Consider the following 22,584-nt stretch of genomic DNA (forward strand, 5'->3'; position numbering starts at 1 on the left):
GTACATCTCAGTGTATTTTTAAAGCAAGATGTGAAACTACTTGGCACAAACTTTGCACAAAATCTGAGGTCTCCTGAGGAGTTTGTCTGATGCGTGGTTTCCCCTGTGATCCTTTTTTTTTCTCTGAGAAACACCTTAAAATCTCCAGCTGAGTGACAGTTATAAAAACACGCTGTAGTTAGTATTTGTTTTCTTGTGGGCAGTGCAAAGCCACAAGAATACTACATTTAGCATGCCAGAGCAAATTTAAGATTGGCGATGACAATGCATGAGAGAAAAAGGGCGAGTGTATTGTAAAAGTGTATGAGCGTGCAAAACAGCCGATGACTCACTGGTCAAGTCTCCTACACAACAGTAGGGAGACCACAATGTATCTGTGGGGGATTTTGATAAAGCTTTTGATCAGCTTTTGATCAGAATTGTCAAGTGGCTTTGTGATTACTTCATTGGGGTTTTACATCTTATTCTCACTGTCTGACTCATCATCTTTGAACGCATTCTGACCAGTGGAAATCTGACGTCTACAAATGATCGTGATGATAGCGACAAAGATGCTGTGAAGATACCCGACCTGGATAAAGAGTACTGATGAACTGTGGAAAGAGAGCACTATCACAGCACTGTAGTCCCTAAACATGTGGGCGGAGACCACAAACTAAAAGTGATGGGTCACTGCAACACATTAGCCATAATAACTAGAGATGCTACTTAACAGAAGCAGCTGCAAGAAATTTAGAGGATATCGACCCTTTTCTTTCTCCAGAAGTATCTTCATAACTGCTTTGCTCATACTGAGGTTGCTGACTTGTGGCTTGTTCTGAGCTTTGCGTAGCTTTAGCTTTTCTTGTGATAAGCGTTTTCACGGTAGTACTGGTACAGCAAAGAGCTAACAGCATGTGGCTGTGAGTGCACAACTATTTGTCTGTGCACCAGCACAGCAGTACTGACATTTCCAGCAAAGACTTGTAATCAGACACATGACTGACCGGCCAGTCAGCATTCTGGTCCCTGGCCAGTCAATTTTTATTTTAAAAAAAGCCAATTTAAACCGTCGGTGTTCTCGTCCCTTGTGTTTTGCACTACTGTATTTTTACCTGATGTCTTAGAGTAGAGGAAAATACATTTAAAATTGGCATACAGTCATCCATCACTTTAAAAAAAATGTGGAAAAAGTGTATGAAATAGATCGGCCAATGGAAAAGAGCACCTTGCCTGTCTTCCTCCTGGCACCTCTAAATTCCATCAAAATTTCTGAGTCTTTCTCATTATGTGGTCAGGAAATGTTACTGGACCTGTGTTTTTGGAATGCACTATAATACTGATGCAAGAAAACATTTTCTAAAATATGTTTTTGGTGTTATATTCTGTTCTTTTCGCTGACAAATTGTTCCGACTGTAACAGATGGATCAATGTTTGAGACAGCTGCTGACAGCAGGCTTCAAGATGCATCTGCCAGCTGAAAAGTGTTTCCAAACCATTAGGGTGAGCACACAGTTTACATTAGTAACACATCCACTCCTGAAAGAGTTCCTATGGTGACTCTTGCAGAGTTGGACACTTGCCTGGGCAAGCAGGAGGCTGAGGAGGTGAGAGGGAGTCAGAGAGTTGGAGAGGAGTAAGGGCATGATCTGAGCAGAAGGTGAAGCTCTCTCTTCTCCATTCTTACTCCCCATACCTTCACTGTCTCCAACAAAATCCCTCTCGCCCACCTCTCCCAAGCGCATGCAGCTCCCACCCGCCCTGGCAACGCTTTGAGCCTGATACGACCACAGTTTAGATAAGCATTCTTCCACAATGAGAAGCCAGAAGTGTTTTTTTCCCCCTTCTTCTAAAACAAAGCTCAAGAAATGCCTTTGGTTTCTGGGTTCTGATGGCAGCTGTGAGTTTGTTTTCAATTTAAGGTTATCCCAGGAACACACAGGTTTCTCTCCAAAAATAGGCAGCACAGAAAGTGGATGAGGAGGAATAAGAGCGCTGGAGGGGGGGGAAAGAAGAAGAAGAAAAGGAGGGAAAGAAGAAGTAGGGAGGGGAGTTTGGTTAATGAGCACCAGATGCCTTACCTTCAGTGGTAGCCACATTCTTCGGAGCTTTAGTTGGTGTGTGATCTGTGCTCGAACTTATGTCAGAGGAGATGCTTGAGCTCCCTTTACCTGCAGGGAAGAACAACAAAAGTGCTTGGACATAAAATATCAAGGTTAAGATAATAAACTGCCTTTTTAATTAAATTTGTAGTCATTTGAGGCAAGTTTGTAGCCCGCAATCCCCCGAAACTTTGATTTTCAGTTTAATACCTGAAGAATGTTTGCTAAAGATAAGGTGGACTCACACTTTGATGACGTATATTATACAGTAAGGAGGCACAAAGTGTAGTGAAATATAAATCTCATCAATCTCTGCTTTTATGACTTTATGTTCCTCGGTTTTGGAGGAATGGATAGCCTTGGCACATGCACAAAGTATCTGCTGGTTCGTCTGAGTTAGTATCCGTTTTTGACATTTGGAAAAAGAATAAAGTCTTCTAAAATCCCCCCTTCAGCCCTTACTTCCACACAGGACGAGTGACAAAACACAGAAAGAGGTTAATGAATGGTATCATCTGCAGTGAGTCAGCACTGTCTCACAAACACCACATCATAGTGATTTCTACGTTTTTGTTCTAGGATTTCGACTTTGAATTTCTACACAGTCGACTCGTCTATGAGTGCTAAAGTGAAAAAAAGTATATGCTTTTGCATGACTGCCTCTGTTCCCAAAGTACGATAGGCTTCACTGCCATGGTGACTACAGGCTGCCTGTGGAGAAGTTGTTTATGGCGTTTCATTCCTCTGTCAGATCATAAATGCAGCTTTGTGGCTTTCCTGAGAGTAACTATGCGCCTTTCGCCCAGCACGACAGGCTAAGGAGGTGTTTCCAAACAGTCACGCCCACATCCACATCAAGCGCAGTAACCTAAACAGACAAGACAGTTCCCAAAATATGAAGAAACTCTCAAAAACTTGGGACGGAAGAAAAAAAAAGCAACCTGTCTGCATAATGAGCCCAACGAAACAACGAAAGATCGCACAGCTACTTATAAAATAACACAAAACCAATGGAACAGATATGGTATGAACATGAATGACACTTTGCGGTGACATCACTGAGCTGACACATCTGTTAAAGCTCCCCCCAGTCCACAGAAATGAGTCAGATATTCATGAAGAGCTTGCAGATGTTAATGTCAGACCACTTTTCCCAGCAGAGCATAAATGGCTGAGTTAACGCAAGCAAATATATTTTGATATTTAGCCGGTTACACAATTCTTTAGCGAGCGAGGAACTCGTGGCTGCAGGGGCTGTTTGGTTAGCATGTGGGTCGGTCTCTGCAAGGCAATAACTATTTTCTGTCTTTCATTGAAAAACAAGTTTCAGAAAAGCTCCTGCTTCCTGTCTTATGCTTATATAATGTGCTGGTTGCTGCATAGTTACGACCAGTGTGTAATTAATTGTGGAATCACACTTGAAAACAGATGTGGACTAATGAACTGCAGGATTCTAAAGTTTGGGTTAAGAAAATGGTCTTAGATACTATCAAGCGATAACAATGCAATACTACCTTAATTTTACGTTACTCTCCTGACATTGTTGGATCCAAGGTCGACAGAAGGAAAAAACACAGCAAAACCAGAAATATTGTTGTTTTTTTTTATTCTGTGCCTACATTACCCAAAACAGAACTCTATTGCTACTATTAGTAATTTGCTAATCTCCCACCACTTTGTAGCTGACAGCTGGTTGCTAATTGGCATTCCAGATTCTGGCTGTGTAGATATCACCATCATATGTCAGTTAGTTGTATTCATTTGTTCATTTCACCTGTTATACTCAAAGATGTACGCATCACACTTTGCTCTGTCATTGCTACAAATCACCCAATTTTATTGATACTCTACATTCCCTGGTTACCACATCCACTGCTTGTCTGCCCGCTGCTTTCAGCCCAACTTCAGCATCACTTGAGGCAGCCTATCAGATTTTGTGCAGCCCCTCCAATGCATTTAAAGACTTCAGATACATGTTTGATAGACTGTTATGGAGAATTCCTCTGGAAACTGATTTATCTAACAGCTGATATTATCAGTCAATATTAAGTATTTGCTAATATATTGGGCCTAGCATTTATAAATGAAGATTTAAAAAGTAAAGATGAGCCAGGAGAAACACCCTTCAAACATGCTATGTGTGCCAACATTGCACAGTTTGTCCACCAGAGGGCACTCTGCAACTTCAGTTGACAACACATGTTTGTAACTCCCCAAATGCATAAACCATCTGATCTTAGCCAAATCAGGCAGATGGTAAACATGTATCTAAAAAAACTACATTAAAAAATGTTAGGAAATACGTTAATGTTTTGTAAAAGAAAATATTGGAATATCAGATACATAAATCAACGAATAGCACTGAAAACAGGTGAAAAAAATCTGGAGCCCAGTGTCTTTTTTCTGCCAGAAATTTACACTTTCTGCAATAACTTTGGCAAAACCTACAGAACAATGTGCAACAAGCTTTTCTAATATCATGATGGAAAAGCAGCCATTTATAAACTGAGAATGCAAGGGTTATTTTTAGCTGTACAACAAATAATACATCAGTTATTATTCTGGTATATTCTGGTATCAGGTATAATCTTAATTTTTAATTCTGCATTGGATCTATACAGACATATCCATGCAAGTGGGTGACATCACAGCCAGGATGCATGGTGTTCCTCTGCATCTGCATCCTCTCATCCCTAAAACGTTGAGCTGGCGGTGGAGATTATCTCTTCCAGTTGATCAGCAGAAGCTGGCAATGCATAGGAGGAAACAGCACTACTGAACGGGCCTTGAGGCAACATCTATTTACATTTCTAGGGAGTTGCATGTCAGGTTATGGCATAAGTTACAGCGTAGGGTTATAGAAGGGTTTGCGGTTATAACTCCCCTACGGTGTAGATTTAACGCAGAACCATAAATCTACTGTTAAAGGGGAATTCTACTGATTTTACACATCAGTGTTTGTATTACTAGCATATGTATGTTCTGTGAAGGCTGATAGATTTTCTGAAGTGATGTTCTTGAGTTTGAAAATTATATAAATAGATAAATCAGTAGAGTATGGGACTAAGAAAGAAGTATGCACCGTAGGTAAGGATTGTTCATTTTGAGCCTGTCAGAGACTTTAAGATCACTTCTTATGTTAAAGACTTTAAATCTTAATCAACAAAAAGCACAATTTTTTAACTGTTTGGTTTATTTTGTGCCAGATACTAACTGCATAGTATGGTGTTCTTCAGTCTGGGTATTCTCTGACTGCTGCACAGCTCAAGGACAACTCAACTTCAGCTCTTGAGTACAGGCCTTGAGCTTGTGATAGAATCTGTTCATGTACCTTAACAGACTAAATTCCTAGGTGGAGTTGCTCCACGTGTTATTTTTAACATCATGAATTCCAACCTTTTCTCTGCAGCTATTGACTTAGGAAGAGAGCTCCTTGGAATGTTATTTATACAAACATTTTCTGCTCCGAGGTAGAAATAATGTGTTTGGTAAAGTCGGACCACAATTTTTTTCTGAACAAGTAATGCTGAAGATCAGACCTCACATGAGACCTGCACGGCAGAGATAGGTTGTAACACAACGTTTTTTATTTTTGATGATAACAGACAAAAGGCGGGATAAATTCCTGGATCATTAATGCCACATGTTGGAGATTTTTCTGCATTTTTCTATGAGAGTGAACAGATTCTGATTCTGATTGTGGTAACGTCACGAAAAACAAGGTCTAATGTTATCTTTTAGACGGTTCGAGCTGCATTCCTGTAAGCTGAAACAGCTTTCTGTACTTGTCTGCCCGTTAAGTGTGATGTACTCTAAGTGCTTTTTAATCTATGCAATGCAACATTTTTCGTGTCTCGTCAGTCATTGATATTAATATGTGGCCATTTTATTTTGCCAAGTCTAAACACTTGTGCAAGAAAAAAAACTAGCATTATGTCTACTTGTCCTCTGTGAACCCCAGTTTCTGAGGCTCCGCCCAAACACAGCATTTTACAGCATCTGCAGGAAAGTTAACTGTAATTGAAATAAAAACTGAAGTGAAGCAAAAATAAAATAAATCAGTGAACTTGAGATGTACAGTCTCAATGAGAATCCATTTAAGAAAAGACTATTCACAGTATTTAGCTGTTTGTGTCTTGTGCACTTTTGACTTTACACAAAAAATAACATGAAATTGACTAGCATGTATGAAATGGCCTCCAAATCAAACAACACCAGGCTGTGGGGTCTAGACTGCAATCTCTGATAGTGGCTCTTATCAAGATAAACTGGACTTAAGTGCCCACATCTATGAGAACCACCTCCACTAAACCTGAATAGATTTTATCTTCAAAAACAAACTATAAGGCTACAAGAACCTGCTAAGTCAGAGTCATTATGCAATGTTGAGATCCTATTAAACTGACTTTCTTTCACTCATATGCTTTTAACTGAAGGCAAACACACAATAAGGCAGAGATGAGTTAATTTCCTTGAGAATAAGAAAAGAAAAACACGAATTTTGTTCAAACTTGACTTTTCTAACACAGCAGGCCGGTTTTCAAAGGGATTAAAAACGACCGCCGCCAGATGTCACTCTTATCTTTTATGAATAAATGTGACACATCTCTAAAACCAATATAAAATACAAGGCAAAAGTAGCCAACAGCTTTAACTGCACACACCCCAAACACCTCGAAGACATGTGGAGTAAATTAAAGTGTGCATAAAAACAGAAAACGCACAAAGGAGATTAAATATAGTGCACAACTCCGAGGAGATGGTGCTAGTTTTAAGCTAGCTAACTGATGTCTAGGGACAAGCTCGAGGAAGCTACAGACCCAAGAAACTGCATTATTTTCTATTTTTAGATGGCCAGGACACAAAAGAAAAAAAGCCACAGACGATGATATCACAGCCCCTTTTTTACCCACTAAAAAGGGAGTTTTTCATATATACTTGCATAAAAAAGAGCGAGTTTTAAAGTGGCATTCACATAAATGTGTTTAAAAGTAATTTTTGAAGCACTTACCCTCGCTTCCATACTGTTTTCCATTGTTCGCACCCATTTTAAAGAATACATAATCTACGAGCACAAACTCGGGTCATTAAGTTAAATTCCAGAGTAGGCTAAAATGCATTCTTTCCATCAAGATAGCAGGCTATACAGTCAAGAGTTTCGTGTAGGGCCGTTAGCTCTGGCTCCAAATAGTTAATCCAGATGTTGAGCAGAGGACGTCTGAGCATTACGCAAACCTAGAATCCCAGACTTGCTTCCAGCGGTGCAGACTTTCTATATCTGAACATCCACAGGCTCAGAACGGCGAAAAAAAAAAGACCAAAAAAATCCCGATTGGAGGAGTTTGGAGAAAACTTTGTGAAGCGCCCTAAATGGTAAGCAGCTGTTTATCAGACTGAGTGCGGGCAATCACAGCGGCCACACAACTTTCTGAGGACGCGCGGCTCCCCTCCAACTGGATTTGGATTTAAAGAGACCGCAGGCCGGAGGGAGATGTGGAGGTGAAAATAAATAAATAAAATAAAATAAAGTAAAAACGTACAACAGCCTAAAACTGCGCTTTAGGAACATTTAAGTACAGCATTTCTACCTATTTGCAACTTAGCTCGCTCATTTTAAACATTTTTATTCGTGCACACTTGGAGTTTGCCAACTGTACACGAAGAAGACAGAAAAGAATCGCAGTCCAAGGAATCTACTCCTCATTACTACCAGGTGCGACTTCAACAGATTTATGCCCGTCCAGTTAGAAGTGAGGACACATAATCGCTGATATATTGGGAGAACAGAAGCCCACTGAAAAAAAAGAGAGCGGTTTAACCACATGTTACAATGTTTCTATGAATAGCAGCCGTACAGGTCATTGGATATGCAGAAGTAAAGACACGGGACAAAACCAGTTGTCTGCTGTTGACAGTTGACTTCGTATTCTTAATACATGTTAAATTCCTTGCTAAATGCACACCGCCAGTAGGTCTAGATTTAGTTGAATATTGCACCAGTGAGTTTTGTCTCAAACATTTCTTTTGGAATGTGAAAAAAAGCTAAATTTCCTCCCTTTGTTAGAATGCAAATATTTCTAATTCTTTACAGACTACTCACATTTGTGCTATATTGGTAACCGTGTTGGCTTCCACACTGAAAAAGCACTACTGTGCTCAGCAGCAATCAAGAGATTTCTTACTGCAGAGTTTCCATTCCACATCGGTCTTCCACTCCTACATTTTCACACCAAATGTCACTCTTATTGTACAAAACCTAATTTACATCAAAGAAGAAAAAAAAAATAAAGCAAAAACTAAATTGTGGTTTAGAGAGAATGCATTTGAGAGCTGAATCATATGCTACACCAAAGCTATTTTTTTCTTTATTTTTTAAATGTGTGGAGTCTTACAAAACATCAAGAGTGCATTATGTGCTTTAACAATGTTTGATTGGCTCACATGGTACCAATCAACTGGGCTCTTGGCTGTCTGAGGTCAGATGTCAGACCTCAGATCTTTACAGCCAGTAATCTCTGCCACGCTGGAATGCATAGTAAGTGACATTTAAGCATCCTGCAGGAGATGAATGTGATTATGAACTCTGAATTACTCAAACACAGCCTTCTGCAGTTACACATTAGCATCTCTAACTGATAACGGAAAACAAATACCAGTTATTATGGTCCATATTTATGGCTGATTTAACCCGTGAGAATTTTCATAAAGGCTGTGGATGCACGTTTAGATCAGCTGTGCCTGTTGTCCACCCTGTTGAAACGTGTCTACAAGGGGTGGTGAGTAAGAGGAGGCGGAGAGACTTTAATTTATTTCAAGAATAGATTGAGATTTGGCTACAGTCAGGGCAGAACGTGCTAAATCAGAAACACTGAAGCCGTCCTTTGGCATAGCTGCACTTTAGGAGAAAGTGGCCAAAGCTCTGCTGGTGTCGGCCACAGCTGTACTCGAGGGAGCTGAATGGTCATTTTCAGCCGCTGTGGTGGCCGAGCAGCTGGGAGAAAGTGGGACAGAGGTGATGTCCTCGAGCTTGTTGTATAGCATCCTCATTGTCTCAGGGATGGACATACAGCTGAAAGGAGAAAAACAAAACAAGTGAAAGTTCCTAGAAGGAGTGGAGCTAAAATTCAGTACAGCAACAAGACAAATCCCCTCCTCTTACAACTGTTGTTGAAACAGTCTGCTACCAGATATCTATATTCTTAATAAAACATGCAAGAACTTTAAACAGAAAGCAAATCACAAGTAAATAAATGTGCAAGGTCACAATATGTTAGTAGAGACGTCAGTGGGACACAGGCGCTGTAAAGGTTAAGTGCAGCAGCTCGGTGGGAGAATGTAAACGCAGAGGAACCGGGTGAATGTGATGAAGACACATACCGAAGAGAGTTTAATCTATAGTTGTAACACAAACAGCAAGGAAGCTGCTGGTATGTTAGCCAAGCATTGTGTTGAACACACAGTTTAACCTAAGAGCATCTTCTTTGTTGGCGTGTGTAGCATGTTTGTAAATGTAGGATGAGTACTAGTGGTTGAGAAAGAGTTACTGTAATTCTACCATGTAATGATCATTCAATCATGTGTTCACATTTGTTATGCTAGTTAAAGCTGTAAAGTTTAGACACTGTTCGGGTAGGTGATGAATGAATCAGCAAAATAAACTACATTCAGTTACACTTCAGTTATTCTGCTGCACACAGATCTTCCTAATGCAGAATTTCTGTACATTGTTACACACACTTGAGTCTTTAAAAAGTAAATAATAATCACATTTACACCAATATCTGCATGTAATCATAGTTCTTAAAGACAGAAAACATACCTCATGATGACAGAGGAGAGGTATTCATTAATGGAAGGATCACGTGTATTTGCTCCAAATAAGCTGCAGGTAATCTGGTGAGGTTTCGGTACATTCACCAGCACTGTGGGCACAAATCAGTTTAAATTACCGGTACACACCACATTCCTTTAACGTGTTCATTTTCCCAAACTGATATTACAACCAGGTTTTTTTTACTTGATTTGCCCATCTACCACCATGTTTATAGCCAAAAAACGAACCCTGCAAGAAATTTGATGACGTTCAAGAAACCAGGCTGAGATTATTTGTACTTTGTGGCATGACACTTTGTCCTGCTGGAAGGAGTCATCAGGAGGTGGGTACACTGGTGGACATTGCTAGCAGCAACACTCAAGAAGGCTGTGACATTTAAATGGTTCTAAGGGGACCACAGTGTGTCAAGAAAATCTCCTTCACTACCACCCCCACCACCCTGAAACTGGAAATCAGAGCCATGCTTTCAAGTTGTTATTTTCTAACCCTACCATCTGAATGTCACAGAAGAAATAGACCAGGCAAACTCAGGCCAGGCAATGTTTTTACAATCTTCCATTGTCCAAATTTGATGAGATTGTGCAACTTTAGCTTTCCATTCATAACTGACAGGAGCAGCACGATGCATCATCTGCTACTGCAGCCCACCTGCTTCAAGGTGTTCTGCATTCAGAGATGCACTTCTGCATATCTTGGTTGCAACAACTGGCTATTTGAGCTACCATTGCTTTCCTATCAGTTCAAACCACTCTGGCTATTCTCCTCTGACCTCAACAAGGTGTTGTCACCCAGAGAACTTCCACTCACTGCATAGTCTTTTCCCAGACCATCCTCTGCAAAACTTAGCGATTTCGCACCCTGACACCAAGACAATTTTCCTTATTTGTGTACAAACTTGGCCATAAACATGATTCTGACTGTGGTGATGTCAAAAACTCCCAGTAGACCATCAGTTTATACTCAGACCAGCCCAACTGGTACTACCATGCCAAATGAAAAGTCACTTAAACCATATTTCTTCCCCATTCTGATGTTCAGTTTGAGCTTCAGCAGGTTGTCTTGACCATGTCTTTATACCTATATGCATTTGATTATTGCATATAGATAAAAAACTTTTGTTTTTTAAAAAGGATAAACTTTTAAAACAGCTAATTTTTTCCCATATTTGAAATGAACTTATGCTCACAAACACCCAGGGAGTCAGCATCAGGTGGCTGGAAGGTCACAGAAAAGCTGCTGTCAGACTCTGGAAGGACTTCGAAATGCAGGCCACAAACTGAACCTGGTAAGATGCATAAATGAAGATGATATTTTAAGCACAACAATGTTTGCTGCCCACTTTACACCATCTCTGTGTCGACCGATTTTGTAATGTAAAAACACTCCTACCTGGACTGGCACAGTGAAATATGAAACAGCTCCTCAGCAGGGTGTTAATGACACACTGGTGGCGCAGCAGCTCCAGCAGGGCTGGGACATGACCAGGGTGGGTGAAGGGAACACTGTCCACCACAGCCCCCCTGTGGGCAGGCACATCCCATGCAGCTCCAGGGAAAATATAACTGTGCATCACACCACCAGGAAGAGTCTAGATGGATAAACATTAATCTTTTTTTTTTTATAAATGCATAAATTACATATTAAATACTAACCCCTCTTTTACCTTTTCCACTTATAATAAATAGTATCTTCATACCACTGTAAAAATCATCTTGCTTTCGCATGTCATCTTCCAGGAGCTGTTTGCGCTTAATGAATCTCTCATGAGAAGCTTGGGTAAGGGTGCCGACTGCAGGTCAACATCTGGTACAGTCACATCTAGGAAATAATCGGAGACAGAGCAGCAGTAATGAGCAGGCTTTTTGTTTCATGTACATTTCACACAATACTCATGAAAGCCTCCCTGACCTGTAATTTGGCTGAGCTTCTTTACAAAAGACGGCATCACGGGCATAGCTGGCTGCAGCTTAAGCAGGAAACAGGCAGGCAGCATTTCATTTGGCACCTCATTCAGCGGAACAAACACAGGATAACTGCTCCAGGACACAATTGTACTCCATTAACACCAACGCTAGTGACAGTCAGACTCACTCATAAATGGAAAATGAAACGTGTCCCGCTGGGTGAGAGATTAAAAATCAGAAAGCAGGCCAATACCCCTGAGGATCCAGCTGGGGAGGCTGAGGGACCACAGATGCCATCTGAAGCTTGTGGGTCACATCGCTGACAACTACAGTAACCTGGGCGGCTTGAACAACTGGATTCAAGTCTGTCATTTGAGGAAAATCTATTTATTTTAACACCTCCGAAGACACCTGTATTGAATGAACTGAATGAAAGAGAACGCAATTTATCACGTTTTTAACTCAGAAGCTTACCTGACACCAAAGTTTTCGTTCTATTGGTCGGCGGAATAAAAAACCGCATGGCGAAAGGACAATCTAGAACAGGGATGTCAAAATCATTTTACACCATGGGCCAAATTCAGCCTAGTTTCCTCTTAATTAGGCCAGACCAGTGACACTTCCCTTTCTGTCATTGTAAACACATTTAACTTCAATTTTAATGACTTTTCTATAATAGACAGTGAAAACTTTTACATCACCTAATTGTTTATCCATTACTTTGTGTGGTGTGGTTGACTGTGGGGGAGGTGTTTGTCAGAAGGAAAGTTGTAAAACTTTATTTTCACAAGTTTTACATCTTTCACATTTTCCAAAGCCGTCCAGTGGGCCGGATTGGAGTCATTACTGGGCCAATTCTGGCCCCCACACCTTATATTTGACACTCTTGATCTAGAATTTAATTTGAATAATTTAAATACAACCAATTTAATATACAAGTGTAACTATACCTTCTTTTCCCATGTTTAAATCCCCAATCCTCCCATTGTTTATCAAGTCCATTTCAGGGTCAGAATACTTTTGTTTCCTGAAAAGAGGAAAAAAAGAAACAAACCAAAAAAAACCTGCAGTTTATATGAAGAGCTACAATTATTTACTCTCCTGATCGTGTCATATACATGCGTTTTGGTTTATGAAATTTAAATTGAAGCACTGAACAGCAATTCATTTTGTTTTAAGCAGACAGACTTTTGGAAAGTTGTTGTTTTGTCACACACCTTGGCAAATGAGAGATTTTCCATAAGTCTTTCCCAAGGCACTGTAGAGATGCCAATAATTTTAATTTAATTTCACTGGAAAAGAAAAAAGGGAACACATGGCTAAATGATCACAAGAGCCTCAGATTTATTAAAGCTAAAGAATATTTGACAAGCTGAGGTAGGCACTTGTCTCCAGGGATGTTGTACTGGGCAAAGAGGCCTTGTAACTTCAGGGAGAAGGCGGCAAAGTTCTTGGACCTGGGCACCCAGAAAGTAGCACAATCAGCAAATAGAGTTAAAACCATTAGTGCTGTCATTATGCTCTTAAAAAAAATTTAGTGGATAATGGCACTGCTTACTGCAAGCAAAATGTAAATTTAAAAGCAATCCATTCCCTTACCTTAGCAGCTGAAGCAGAGATTCACTGGGCTAAGAGACAGTTTTATTTTATCAGCATGATTAGCAAAAGGAGAGAAGTTCTAATGACTTGCTGGAAACAGCACAGTCCACTTACAACAGGGGATTCTCCGTGGTGGACCACCTTCACCTCCTCCACTTCACCACACGGCAACAACAATACCTCAACGTAGAATAAATCAGCTGATAAATAGCACGTGGCCTCAGCAAAATGAAAACTCAACCTTGGGAGAAAAGATTCATATGGATAACAAGGTGTCATCACAGTAGATGAATAGAAAAACAGATCAGGAAAGATATGAGTCTCTAAAGCAAAAACAAAGCCACAGAGGTCAGGTTTATACCCTTGTTGTTTTGCGATAATCTCCAGGCGGAGCTTTGTGGTGTTGATGGTGCACACTGAAACATATCGAGATTCATTTTACTCATGTAAAGTAAAAATACTGTAAAACAAAATACATGTTACTCACATACCGTTTGATTCTTCCTGGAGTTTTTCCAGGGATCTTTCCAGTGGCTCACGGGATCTGGATTTATCTCTGGATTTCTCCTATTATAGGAACAAAGGCGAGAGACAAAGAAAACAACAATGGACTGTTTGTATGGCAAAAGCAAAGTCTTGTGCAAACAGCCTTTGGTCCTGTCTGCCCATCTCACCATGCAACACAAACTGCATGACACCATCTCAAGGAAAACACTGACATTTGCATGCTTTTCATACTGGGATGTGTGTGTTTAATGAAACAAATGTTTTGGAACTAGGAGTTTGAAAATATTGTGCTTAATTTTTTTTTTTTTTTTTTTTTTTTTTTGAAGAAGAAGAAGAAGAACCCCACTTCTTCACAAGTTCTCTTTAAGATCACTGCTGGAAGAGAAATGGATAACTAGCCCCAGATGCCTTATCCCTTTGGACCACACATCACTTCAGACCACCAAGTAATCACATTTCTTCAACACACTCCAGAGACTGACCACTGCCAAGCTCCACTCCACATTAATCCAAAAGTATTATCTACCCTGCTGCTCCACCCATGACAAATCTAAAGAAAACTAACCAACCCTCTCTTCTCACAGAGGCCCAGCATACAGATAGAACAATAATAATAATGACTGCACAGAGTACAGCCCTTTTGCCTCATGTCAGTGCTTGAACTCTCAAACCTCTAAGCAAATAATATACATGTACAAGAGGGACATCCTCTATTTAAGAATCGATAAATAGTGCAAAGGAAAATTAATTAAGCCAGCAGTAGTGCATGTCTGGCCAAAAGGGATGGTGTTAAATAGTGGAATCAAAGCCAATGCCATAAAGATAACCAACAACCCACAGTCAAACTACTTTGTTTTGATTTGAACGCGTTACTCCATACACTGTACCAGGTGCTTGATAAGTAAATCCAAGTAGCTTAAGTGATACAAGTTAATGCAAAAAAAGAGAAGAAGAAAAAAAAAAAAAACAAAGCCGTGTGTGTTCCAGGATGAATGATCTCATTCTGAGTGCATAGCCACACCAGTTCACACCACATTATCATATTAGCAGAGCCATGCACTAACCAGCCACATAACGCAACGTACCCCCTTTAAACCCCAAACAAAACAAAGGAGGGGGTCTTAGTTTAAATTAGAAATAAAAATGAGTAATCTCTTTTGCGTAAGATGAGATTTTTTTAAAAAAAACTAACCATATGACTAAAACGATTCAATTAGACCATTTGAGTAGAGGCATTTTCATTTTTATTTAGTGAAGACTGCCTCACCATACACCTTCGGACAAGCTGAAAAGTGTCAGGCCAACTCTTCTCTGCAAACTTCAAACGCAACTCTGGAATTATGACCCTGTCCATCATCACTAAAGCGTCGAAAAACAGGAGATTGATGGGGGAAAAAATCAAAATTAAACTTTCTTCCCATTTTAAGATGTTTTATTTACATTTGCGCATTTTTTTAACTTAAATTATGTGTTTATTTAGTGAGAACACTATATTCAAACCGACATACCTGGCATGTGGAGGTCTCTTCACTCTTCTCCTTTTGAACAAACCTGCCACTATTTATGCGGATTAGCCAGTTAATCAGTTATGTGGTACCTTTCATCCGCTGTTCCTAATCTGCATTGTACTGTATGCTCAACTGCGAGGGTAATTATCTGATATGTCCATACCTGGGGGCTATATTTTTTTTTGTCTGAAAGAAAATATTACACTCACACACTAAAGTCAAAGTGAGACGCTGTCTGCTTCTCAGGCAGGCGGGCGTTGTCATTCGGAGCCAAGCCCACAGGACGTGCAGTCAGTCTGCTGCTAACAGCTACCAGCCGGGTCTCTGGAGTTAGCCAGAAAGCTAGCCATGAGCTAACAAGTAGCTACCTGAGTCGTTTCGTTTCGCCACCTTAAATTCTGCTTCATCGGACCTTTTGCCAAGGTGAGTGCTGTTTATTTTTGGATTTGTGTTAATACAAGACAGGGTACTGGTGCAACGGGCCCTGCTTGTCTTTCAGTTTTATTAGCGTCGCATCATTTAGTTATGATTAGCTGCTCGCTAGCCGTTTTTTCCCCTTTACCCCCCCTTCTGTGTGTCCACACTCGTCCTCGCTAACGAGGAAGCTACTGAGTTTGGAAGCAACGAGCGAACATCTGTTGCAGAATATCTGCTTTTAGAGACGTGTCTTTAAGATGTTATCTTCATCCTGAAATGTTACTTTGATGTCAGGTGGCATTTACCTGCCCGGTAGCATAGTTAGCTTGTTAGCCACATTGCCCAGCAGTCAACCAGCTAAGTTGCTAATAAGTTAACGTTGTTGTTAGGGACGTGTACACTGACATTTGCTGTGCTAGTTTATCTTTTATTGTAATAGTTGGTTAAATAGTTGATTTCTCAGTTCATGTTATGTATAGTTTTTTGTGTATAGTATTTTGTTTTATGTATTCTTGGTGTGCTTATGGTGTGGCGTCTTGTTTGTTTTTTATTTGCTAAATAATGACTCACTGACTAATTTGTCTAACTGGTGTATTGGCTTTCCACCCACATTTGTGCTGATGATTGAAAACTGAAGGCATAGTATTGTCTCTACAGTCTCCCTGTCTTTACATAAGGTGACTTGGGTTTGTTTAGAAATTGTTGTTAAACGCCTCTCCAAGCCCAGAACGATTGACCCGTTAATAGTTCCCTTTTCACTTCCACTCAAAACAACTTGCTAAGAGATGTTTGCAGCTTTAAAAGATGAAAGTAAAGCAACACTCCTCCAATTCTTTATAGTACTATTGACTTGCAATAAATAAACCTTTTATGTTAATTTGTGTAGTGACAAATTGGCTGCAAGCCCATGCTTATCCCTGATCCCCCCCCACCACCCACAAAAAAGGGTTTGTGTTGGCCTTTAGGAAAGGGCTTGAGCACACATTTCTGGACAGTATGCATTTTCCATAGTGTTCTTGGACAGTCCAGTATGGAAAAGAGGCCACTCAATGGCTTTATCATGTGTCACATTTTATCCACTGTTGTCAAAGACATATAAAGTACTGTCAGCTTTTCAAAACTTGTCTCCCTTTTCTTAGGGCAGGTTCACTTAAAACTGTTCTATTAGTGGAAGTTGTGCGCTTTATTTGCAGTTAACATTACCTTTTCTGTGCTATTGACAAGCAGTATTTGGTCGTCAGGCTCCAATATGTATTTGTAGTGAAACTTGGCTGCCAAAAGTACTGCACCCACAAGGCGCCTTTCTGAATCGGTATTTGTGTTTCGGTATTTTAGCAACACGCAAAAGAGGTTTAAGATTATAAAAAATGTACCCTTTTGCTATGTTGTAGATTGGCCAGTGCATCTGTGATATCAGGGTCATGTTTCGACCCGTTTGTTTGGTATAACCTTAACAACTGTTTTTTCACAGGAATTAAAGAGTTTGTTTCTCGGGAGAAGTTAGGAATCCCCTTGCTGGACTAGGCCTAAAACCGACTCTGACAACATATTCATAAATCTCTTTCAAATCTTTGTGTACCTTCAGACATCTGAGAGGGAAAAATTAATAAATAAAAAACTATTAGTAAATGTCTTTGCATGGACAAGCAAATTATTTCTTGTCTCTTGTATGAGGACATTATGCCAGGGGTAATATTTCTACCAGTAGTAACTTGCACTTCTATTGCTTTCTCCATCTTGTGTTTCACAACTAACCAAGATGTAAAAACAAAATGTACAGCTGGAAATTAGAGCCAGGTTTACAATTTGTGTGATCTGATTTCTGTTACTTCTGAATACTTATGGCCTGAATTGTTAACAGGTCAAGTGGTATTGCGGTTGTGTTTGTAAAGAGGAAAGTAATACCGCTTAAGGCAGTAAGGGATAGGTGCTATTTGCACAGGCAAATGGCTTCAGAGCAGAATTTATAATGAAAATAAATTTGCATTTCTAATGCGTCAGTCTTGTGTCATGACAATGTTTCCTGCATTCTTGTTAAGCTACAGAGAATCATTCTTTTGTACGACGTCTCAAGTCTAATTGTAGTTTCTGCTGTTTAAGCCTTTTATTGGTTTGGGATTTATTACCACGATGACTGTGCAATCAAAATGCAGAAATGGAACCTGGAGGCACTGGAAAATATGATGCAACATCTTTCTGTTCTTTTTCTTTTCTTTTTTAAATTCTCCACAGGAACTATCATTCAGCCCTTTGTTGGACCTGCAGTCTTTGGATCTGATTTTTGCAGTCCTCACATTTCACAATCCCTTCCCGCCATCTTGCACTTTCTCCCTTTGATACTTGCATCTCTCGGTACACGGAGCCATGGCAGCTGCAAAGCCAAAAGGGCAGAACTCTCTAGCCCTTCACAAAGTGATAATGGTTGGCAGTGGAGGAGTGGGCAAATCAGCTCTTACACTCCAGTTCATGTATGATGAGGTGAGCTGCTCACATCACAGTACTCAACTGAAATTCCAGTTTTGAGGTTTTTATAAAAAAAAAAAAAAAAAAAAACTCTGGCATAATGGATCTCTTTCTGTTTTCTAGTTTGTTGAAGACTATGAGCCCACTAAAGCAGACAGTTACAGGAAGAAAGTGGTGCTGGATGGAGAGGAGGTGCAAATTGACATCCTTGATACAGCCGGGCAAGAGGACTATGCAGCCATCCGGGATAACTACTTCCGAAGTGGCGAGGGTTTCCTCTGCGTATTTTCCATCACAGAGCTGGAGTCTTTTGCAGCAACAGTAGACTTCAGGTGCAGCCACTTAGATTCTTTTAATGAAGCACTTACCCATCCATTAGGATGTAATTAAGCTATTCTTCCTCCTTTGCTTTTTTGATACATCATCACAACTCAAGGTTTTTCTTCCATCAGGTTGACTTGACTCATATGAGTAAGGATTTTGTGCATTTACCATGCAGCGCTCTGTTTATTTACATAATTCACGGCTGAATGAGATTTCCTGTCTTTTGTTTTGTTTTGTTTTTTTTGTTTTTTTTTTGCAGAGAGCAGATTCTGCGAGTGAAGGAGGATGAGAATGTGCCCTTTCTCCTGGTTGGTAATAAGTCAGACTTGGACGACCGACGGCAGGTTAGCGCAGATGAGGCAAAGGCACGTGCAGAGCAGTGGGGCGTGTGCTACGTGGAGACTTCGGCCAAAACTCGTGCCAATGTTGACAAGGTTTGTTTAACTTGCTGAACATAATAATTCCTTCCTATGCTGACACCAAGCAAAACAGACACATAAACACAGAAATGTGAACACTTGTGTTTTTTATGTTCTCCTCTTAACAGGTTTTTTTCGACCTAATGAGAGAGATCCGGGCAAGAAAAATGGAGGACAGCAAAGAGAAAAACGGGAAGAAGAAAAGTAAAAGTTTGGCCAAGAGAATTAGAGAGAGATGCTGTATTTTATAGTCGTTAGAGGGAGCAGGCTCGCTGCTTATGTACATACGCATTTCTCAGACTTTTGCTTTTTTTAAAAGTTTTAATTTAATTTAATTTTTTGTGCCCATACCTGACCATGACCTTCTGTTCCTGGTTAACAGGACATCTGACCATGTGTCAGGAAGTAGTAAGGTGGCACTTCATACACCATTTATAGCTCTAACTTTTTATGTGCTGACACTCCAAATAATTTATGTACTCTCTCTTTCTCACTCTGACCACATTACAGAGTGTAATAATTCAGTGGTGTTTTTAATTTAGACCTAAGCTTGAGAGGCTAAGTCCTGAAATGTTCCAAAACTTTTCATTGTAAAGTCTGACGTGTGTGTGTAACACACATACACATATTAAGAGAGCTGTGCAGTGCAAGTTGAAAAAGGATTTAAATGAAAGTCTAAGCGCCAAGGTTTAAACAGGGAAGATGTAACTGGAGCTAAGTACTGGAAAGCCCCAATCCCTTTTAATTAATCCACCATCTTTGGTAGGAAGGGTTAGTTAACAGACTCGGCAGTGTAGTGTCAACCCAGAGTTCATCAAGAGCCACAGAGGAGATGAACATTGCACTGAGCCTATGAAACATTTCAATTAGAAAAAAAGTTTCATTATCAAAGCTCGAGACAAAATTTGATGCCATTCCTATTTGTTGTTTTACACCTCAGTTTTACTACGTTGTACAATTATGTATACTTCTTTTTAGTCGTGACGTCAAACATTTCCCTTCTTCTTCTCCTCTATCATATCACCCAGTGTAAGATAAGCGCACTAATGTTTCCACTAATCTCTCCCCTTACCCCACAGACTTTGAGTCGTCTCAAATGCACAATGGACATTAATCGTTACCCTTGAATCTGTGAGGGATTTTGCAACACTTGAACTCTTTTCAATTCTAACATGTCAGAAGTTTTACCTCACTTGGCATTGTCTTTTTTTGCGATAAAGGAATCCCTGGTGCTCAGATAAAAGGTGATTCCATAACACTACATCCCTTACATGCTGACACATCTTAATTTTAAAAACAAAGAAACACATTGTAACATGTAAAAAAATGTCTTTTTTCATTTATAACTTTTCCTGACATTTAATCTGCAAACTTGTATCTCCTTTTTCCTTTTGTTAAATGGAAAAGTCCTTAATTGGAAAGCCGGGGTAAATTAATGAATAGATCATTTTTAAGGCATGAAATGAAAACGAGACTGCAGGCTGCATAGACGTGAGGTGATACTTGTCCAAAAAAAGTTTTAGTCGCCAAAGAAAAAACGCTAGCTAGTACAAACAAGTGCCCACTTATTATTTGAAGTGAATGACAGCTTGCTGTAATGAGCATCAAAAGTAAGCGCTACAGTCTTTGCAAAAGTCAAAAGGAGTGTCGGGAAGCGTCGAGATTTCGGTCTGATTCGCCTGGGGAAAGAAATGCAAGGTTATGAGGGCTTTAGTAATTCTTGTGCAGTGCGTCACTGTTGCCTCTCTGTCCATTGTGAATGTGAAACATCCCCTCATACTCATCCTGTTTCCCTGTAATCTTAGACTGCCAATGATTTGCAGAGTTTAGAGGTCACCGGCGTTCTACTTTGCTACGTTTTGTGCAAGGCTACCCTGTGTTACAGTGCTGTAGTAACATGCCAAATGTGTTCATTTTATCTTGTAGATGGCATTTTAGAGGCAAAGGTTGAAACAGTGTATAGAAATTGGCAAATTGAGAATGCATAGACCAAAATACACTGTGAAAACTGCCCCTTGTTTCTTAATTTATGACTGAGCCTTTTTTTTTCTTTTCTTGTGAACAATATAATTTATTTTTAGTAACTTATTATTTGTTTTTAATATTTCAGTAAAGCTAAACAGCCACGTTGAGGTTGTTGCCATTTTTCTCTCTGATTCACTACCAATCGTTAACTTAATAGTAAGCTGCTCACCATTTACACTAAAAGATTGCCACAACCAATAACGTGCCCAACACTGGAGTCTATGCAAAATGTTTGGTGTAATTGCAAAGAGGAAATGTGAAACCTGGAAACAGTTTAAAACACTAACTGGGTCTAGAAACTATTGAGAACTAGAAGCACTTGAGCTGGAGCGCCATTTAGAGATCTGACTACAGTTTGGAAAAACATGTGTCATCCAACAACTATGAAGCTTTCTTTTGTCTGTTTGTTTGTCTTTTTAATGTGCGTTTATCATGCAACTCATGTTTACAGCAAAGCACATAGTAGGAGAAGTTGGACTTTAAAACAGTAACGTGAGGTGGCATCAAACTGATTGGTAAGCAGTTTAGTCTAATATATGTCCTAAGGGCTAAACTCCAGTACACCACATAATGATTGAAACGCCCTGAAAGTTAAAGTGGCACGCACAGAAACTGGAATGAGCATAAAGATCCCAGTTTATTATTACTCTCCTTCTTTAGCTTGAGATTATTACATTAACCGCATTGTGTCTTCATTGTTGAGGATTACAGAAGCTGCCCTACATGAAGTGACTACCGTAATGCTTGCATACTATAACACTGGCTAAACAAAGTCTTTCTTGTTTCAGTTGTTTGTTGTGGGTTTTTGTTTATTCAAGCAGACATCATTCATAATCATTCTACTGCTCTTACTTTGTTTCCACATATTAATTTAATAGACTTGATAGCCCAGAAAAATTTCAGTGAAATACTAAAACAGATGTTTGTGTGAACACTATGAGCGAACTGTCCTACTGGGTATTCAGATAACTTGTTTTGCCTTTTCTATACCCTTGGAGTAAAAAAAGAAATCTATAGGTATCTATGTAATTGATTGGATGGTTGTATGTATGCCATCAGTTAAATGTTTCCTTCATGTTTACTTATTTTTAACATAACCACTAATGTAGCCTATCTGTTTGTGAATACAAGAGGTGATGCTTACATTTCAATTCATTTTTTTGTGAGTTTGGAAATGGCAAATAAAGTGGACATTACTAATAACACTTTGTCTATGTTCTGTGTGATACGTTTATTGTTTTCTGCACTGAACAGGTGCTGTGTTATATGTATAAACGTGGATAATCTCTATCTCCTTACCCTGATCTTTCTTAGAGGGAAAGCACTATCTTAAGGTCATAAAACAAGCTCTTGAAGTGTCTAGGTTTTTCTAAGCTCCCTAGAAACTCATGAAGTCTTTCAGCAGGCCTATATTGCCAGGAAAATGGCAAGAAATGTCCATAAAAACACACCACAAAAAAACTTGCCAGAAAATGGAAAAGTAACATTTATTGGTGTCTTTG

The 22,584-nt window shown here is 39.7% G+C and overlaps 3 protein-coding genes across 3 annotated transcripts in view; 1 reads left to right on the forward strand and 2 right to left on the reverse strand.

Annotated features, from left to right (window-relative positions):
• Window positions 1-8,184, reverse strand: part of fbxl7 (F-box and leucine-rich repeat protein 7) — a 30,959-nt gene extending 22,775 nt beyond the window's left edge. The window contains exons 1-2 of the mRNA XM_085172256.1: window positions 7,094-8,184; window positions 2,062-2,151 (exon numbers count right to left, since the gene is read on the reverse strand). Coding sequence (XP_085028382.1) covers window positions 2,062-2,151; window positions 7,094-7,130 — 127 coding nt within the window. The 5' untranslated portion in view covers window positions 7,131-8,184. The remainder of the gene's footprint in view (window positions 1-2,061; window positions 2,152-7,093) is intronic.
• A 177-nt stretch (window positions 8,185-8,361) lies between these two features.
• On the reverse strand, window positions 8,362-15,552 carry med1l (mediator complex subunit 1-like). Its single transcript, XM_085172255.1, has 17 exons — window positions 15,435-15,552; window positions 15,194-15,285; window positions 13,911-13,986; window positions 13,781-13,835; window positions 13,534-13,660; window positions 13,420-13,448; window positions 13,206-13,277; window positions 13,038-13,112; window positions 12,771-12,847; window positions 12,295-12,357; window positions 12,074-12,203; window positions 11,825-11,949; window positions 11,613-11,734; window positions 11,306-11,504; window positions 11,103-11,198; window positions 9,902-10,004; window positions 8,362-9,151 (listed from the first exon to the last, which is right to left on the reverse strand). Exons 1-17 carry the CDS (start codon window positions 15,439-15,441, stop codon window positions 8,980-8,982), a joined length of 1,620 nt encoding a protein of 539 aa, XP_085028381.1. The 5' UTR covers window positions 15,442-15,552; the 3' UTR covers window positions 8,362-8,979.
• Window positions 15,553-15,720: 168 nt separating this feature from the next.
• ralaa (RAS like proto-oncogene Aa) lies at window positions 15,721-22,285 on the forward strand. Its single transcript, XM_085172273.1, has 5 exons — window positions 15,721-15,857; window positions 18,084-18,329; window positions 18,438-18,646; window positions 18,898-19,072; window positions 19,186-22,285. Exons 2-5 carry the CDS (start codon window positions 18,216-18,218, stop codon window positions 19,306-19,308), a joined length of 621 nt encoding a protein of 206 aa, XP_085028399.1. The 5' UTR covers window positions 15,721-15,857; window positions 18,084-18,215; the 3' UTR covers window positions 19,309-22,285.
• The last annotated feature ends 299 nt before the right edge of the window (window positions 22,286-22,584 follow it).

The sequence above is a fragment of the Neolamprologus multifasciatus genome, chromosome 9, assembly GCF_963576455.1.
Source record: "Neolamprologus multifasciatus chromosome 9, fNeoMul1.2, whole genome shotgun sequence".
NCBI lineage: Eukaryota > Metazoa > Chordata > Actinopteri > Cichliformes > Cichlidae > Neolamprologus > Neolamprologus multifasciatus.

Excerpts from the sequence above, each read along its gene's own strand:
- ralaa (XM_085172273.1), top strand. The coding sequence starts at position 18,216 with ATGGCAGCTGCAAAGCCAAAAGGGCAGAACTCTCTAGCCCTTCACAAA. Across the intron at positions 18,647-18,897 it reads GCAGCAACAGTAGACTTCAG|AGAGCAGATTCTGCGAGTGA; the intron begins GTGCAGCCACTT and ends TTTTTTTTGCAG. Across the intron at positions 19,073-19,185 it reads CTCGTGCCAATGTTGACAAG|GTTTTTTTCGACCTAATGAG; the intron begins GTTTGTTTAACT and ends TCCTCTTAACAG.
- med1l (XM_085172255.1), bottom strand. Across the intron at positions 13,987-15,193 it reads AGCTTGTCCGAAGGTGTATG|GAGAAATCCAGAGATAAATC; the intron begins GTGAGGCAGTCT and ends TTCCTATAATAG. Across the intron at positions 11,735-11,824 it reads GAAGCTCAGCCAAATTACAG|ATGTGACTGTACCAGATGTT; the intron begins GTCAGGGAGGCT and ends ATTATTTCCTAG.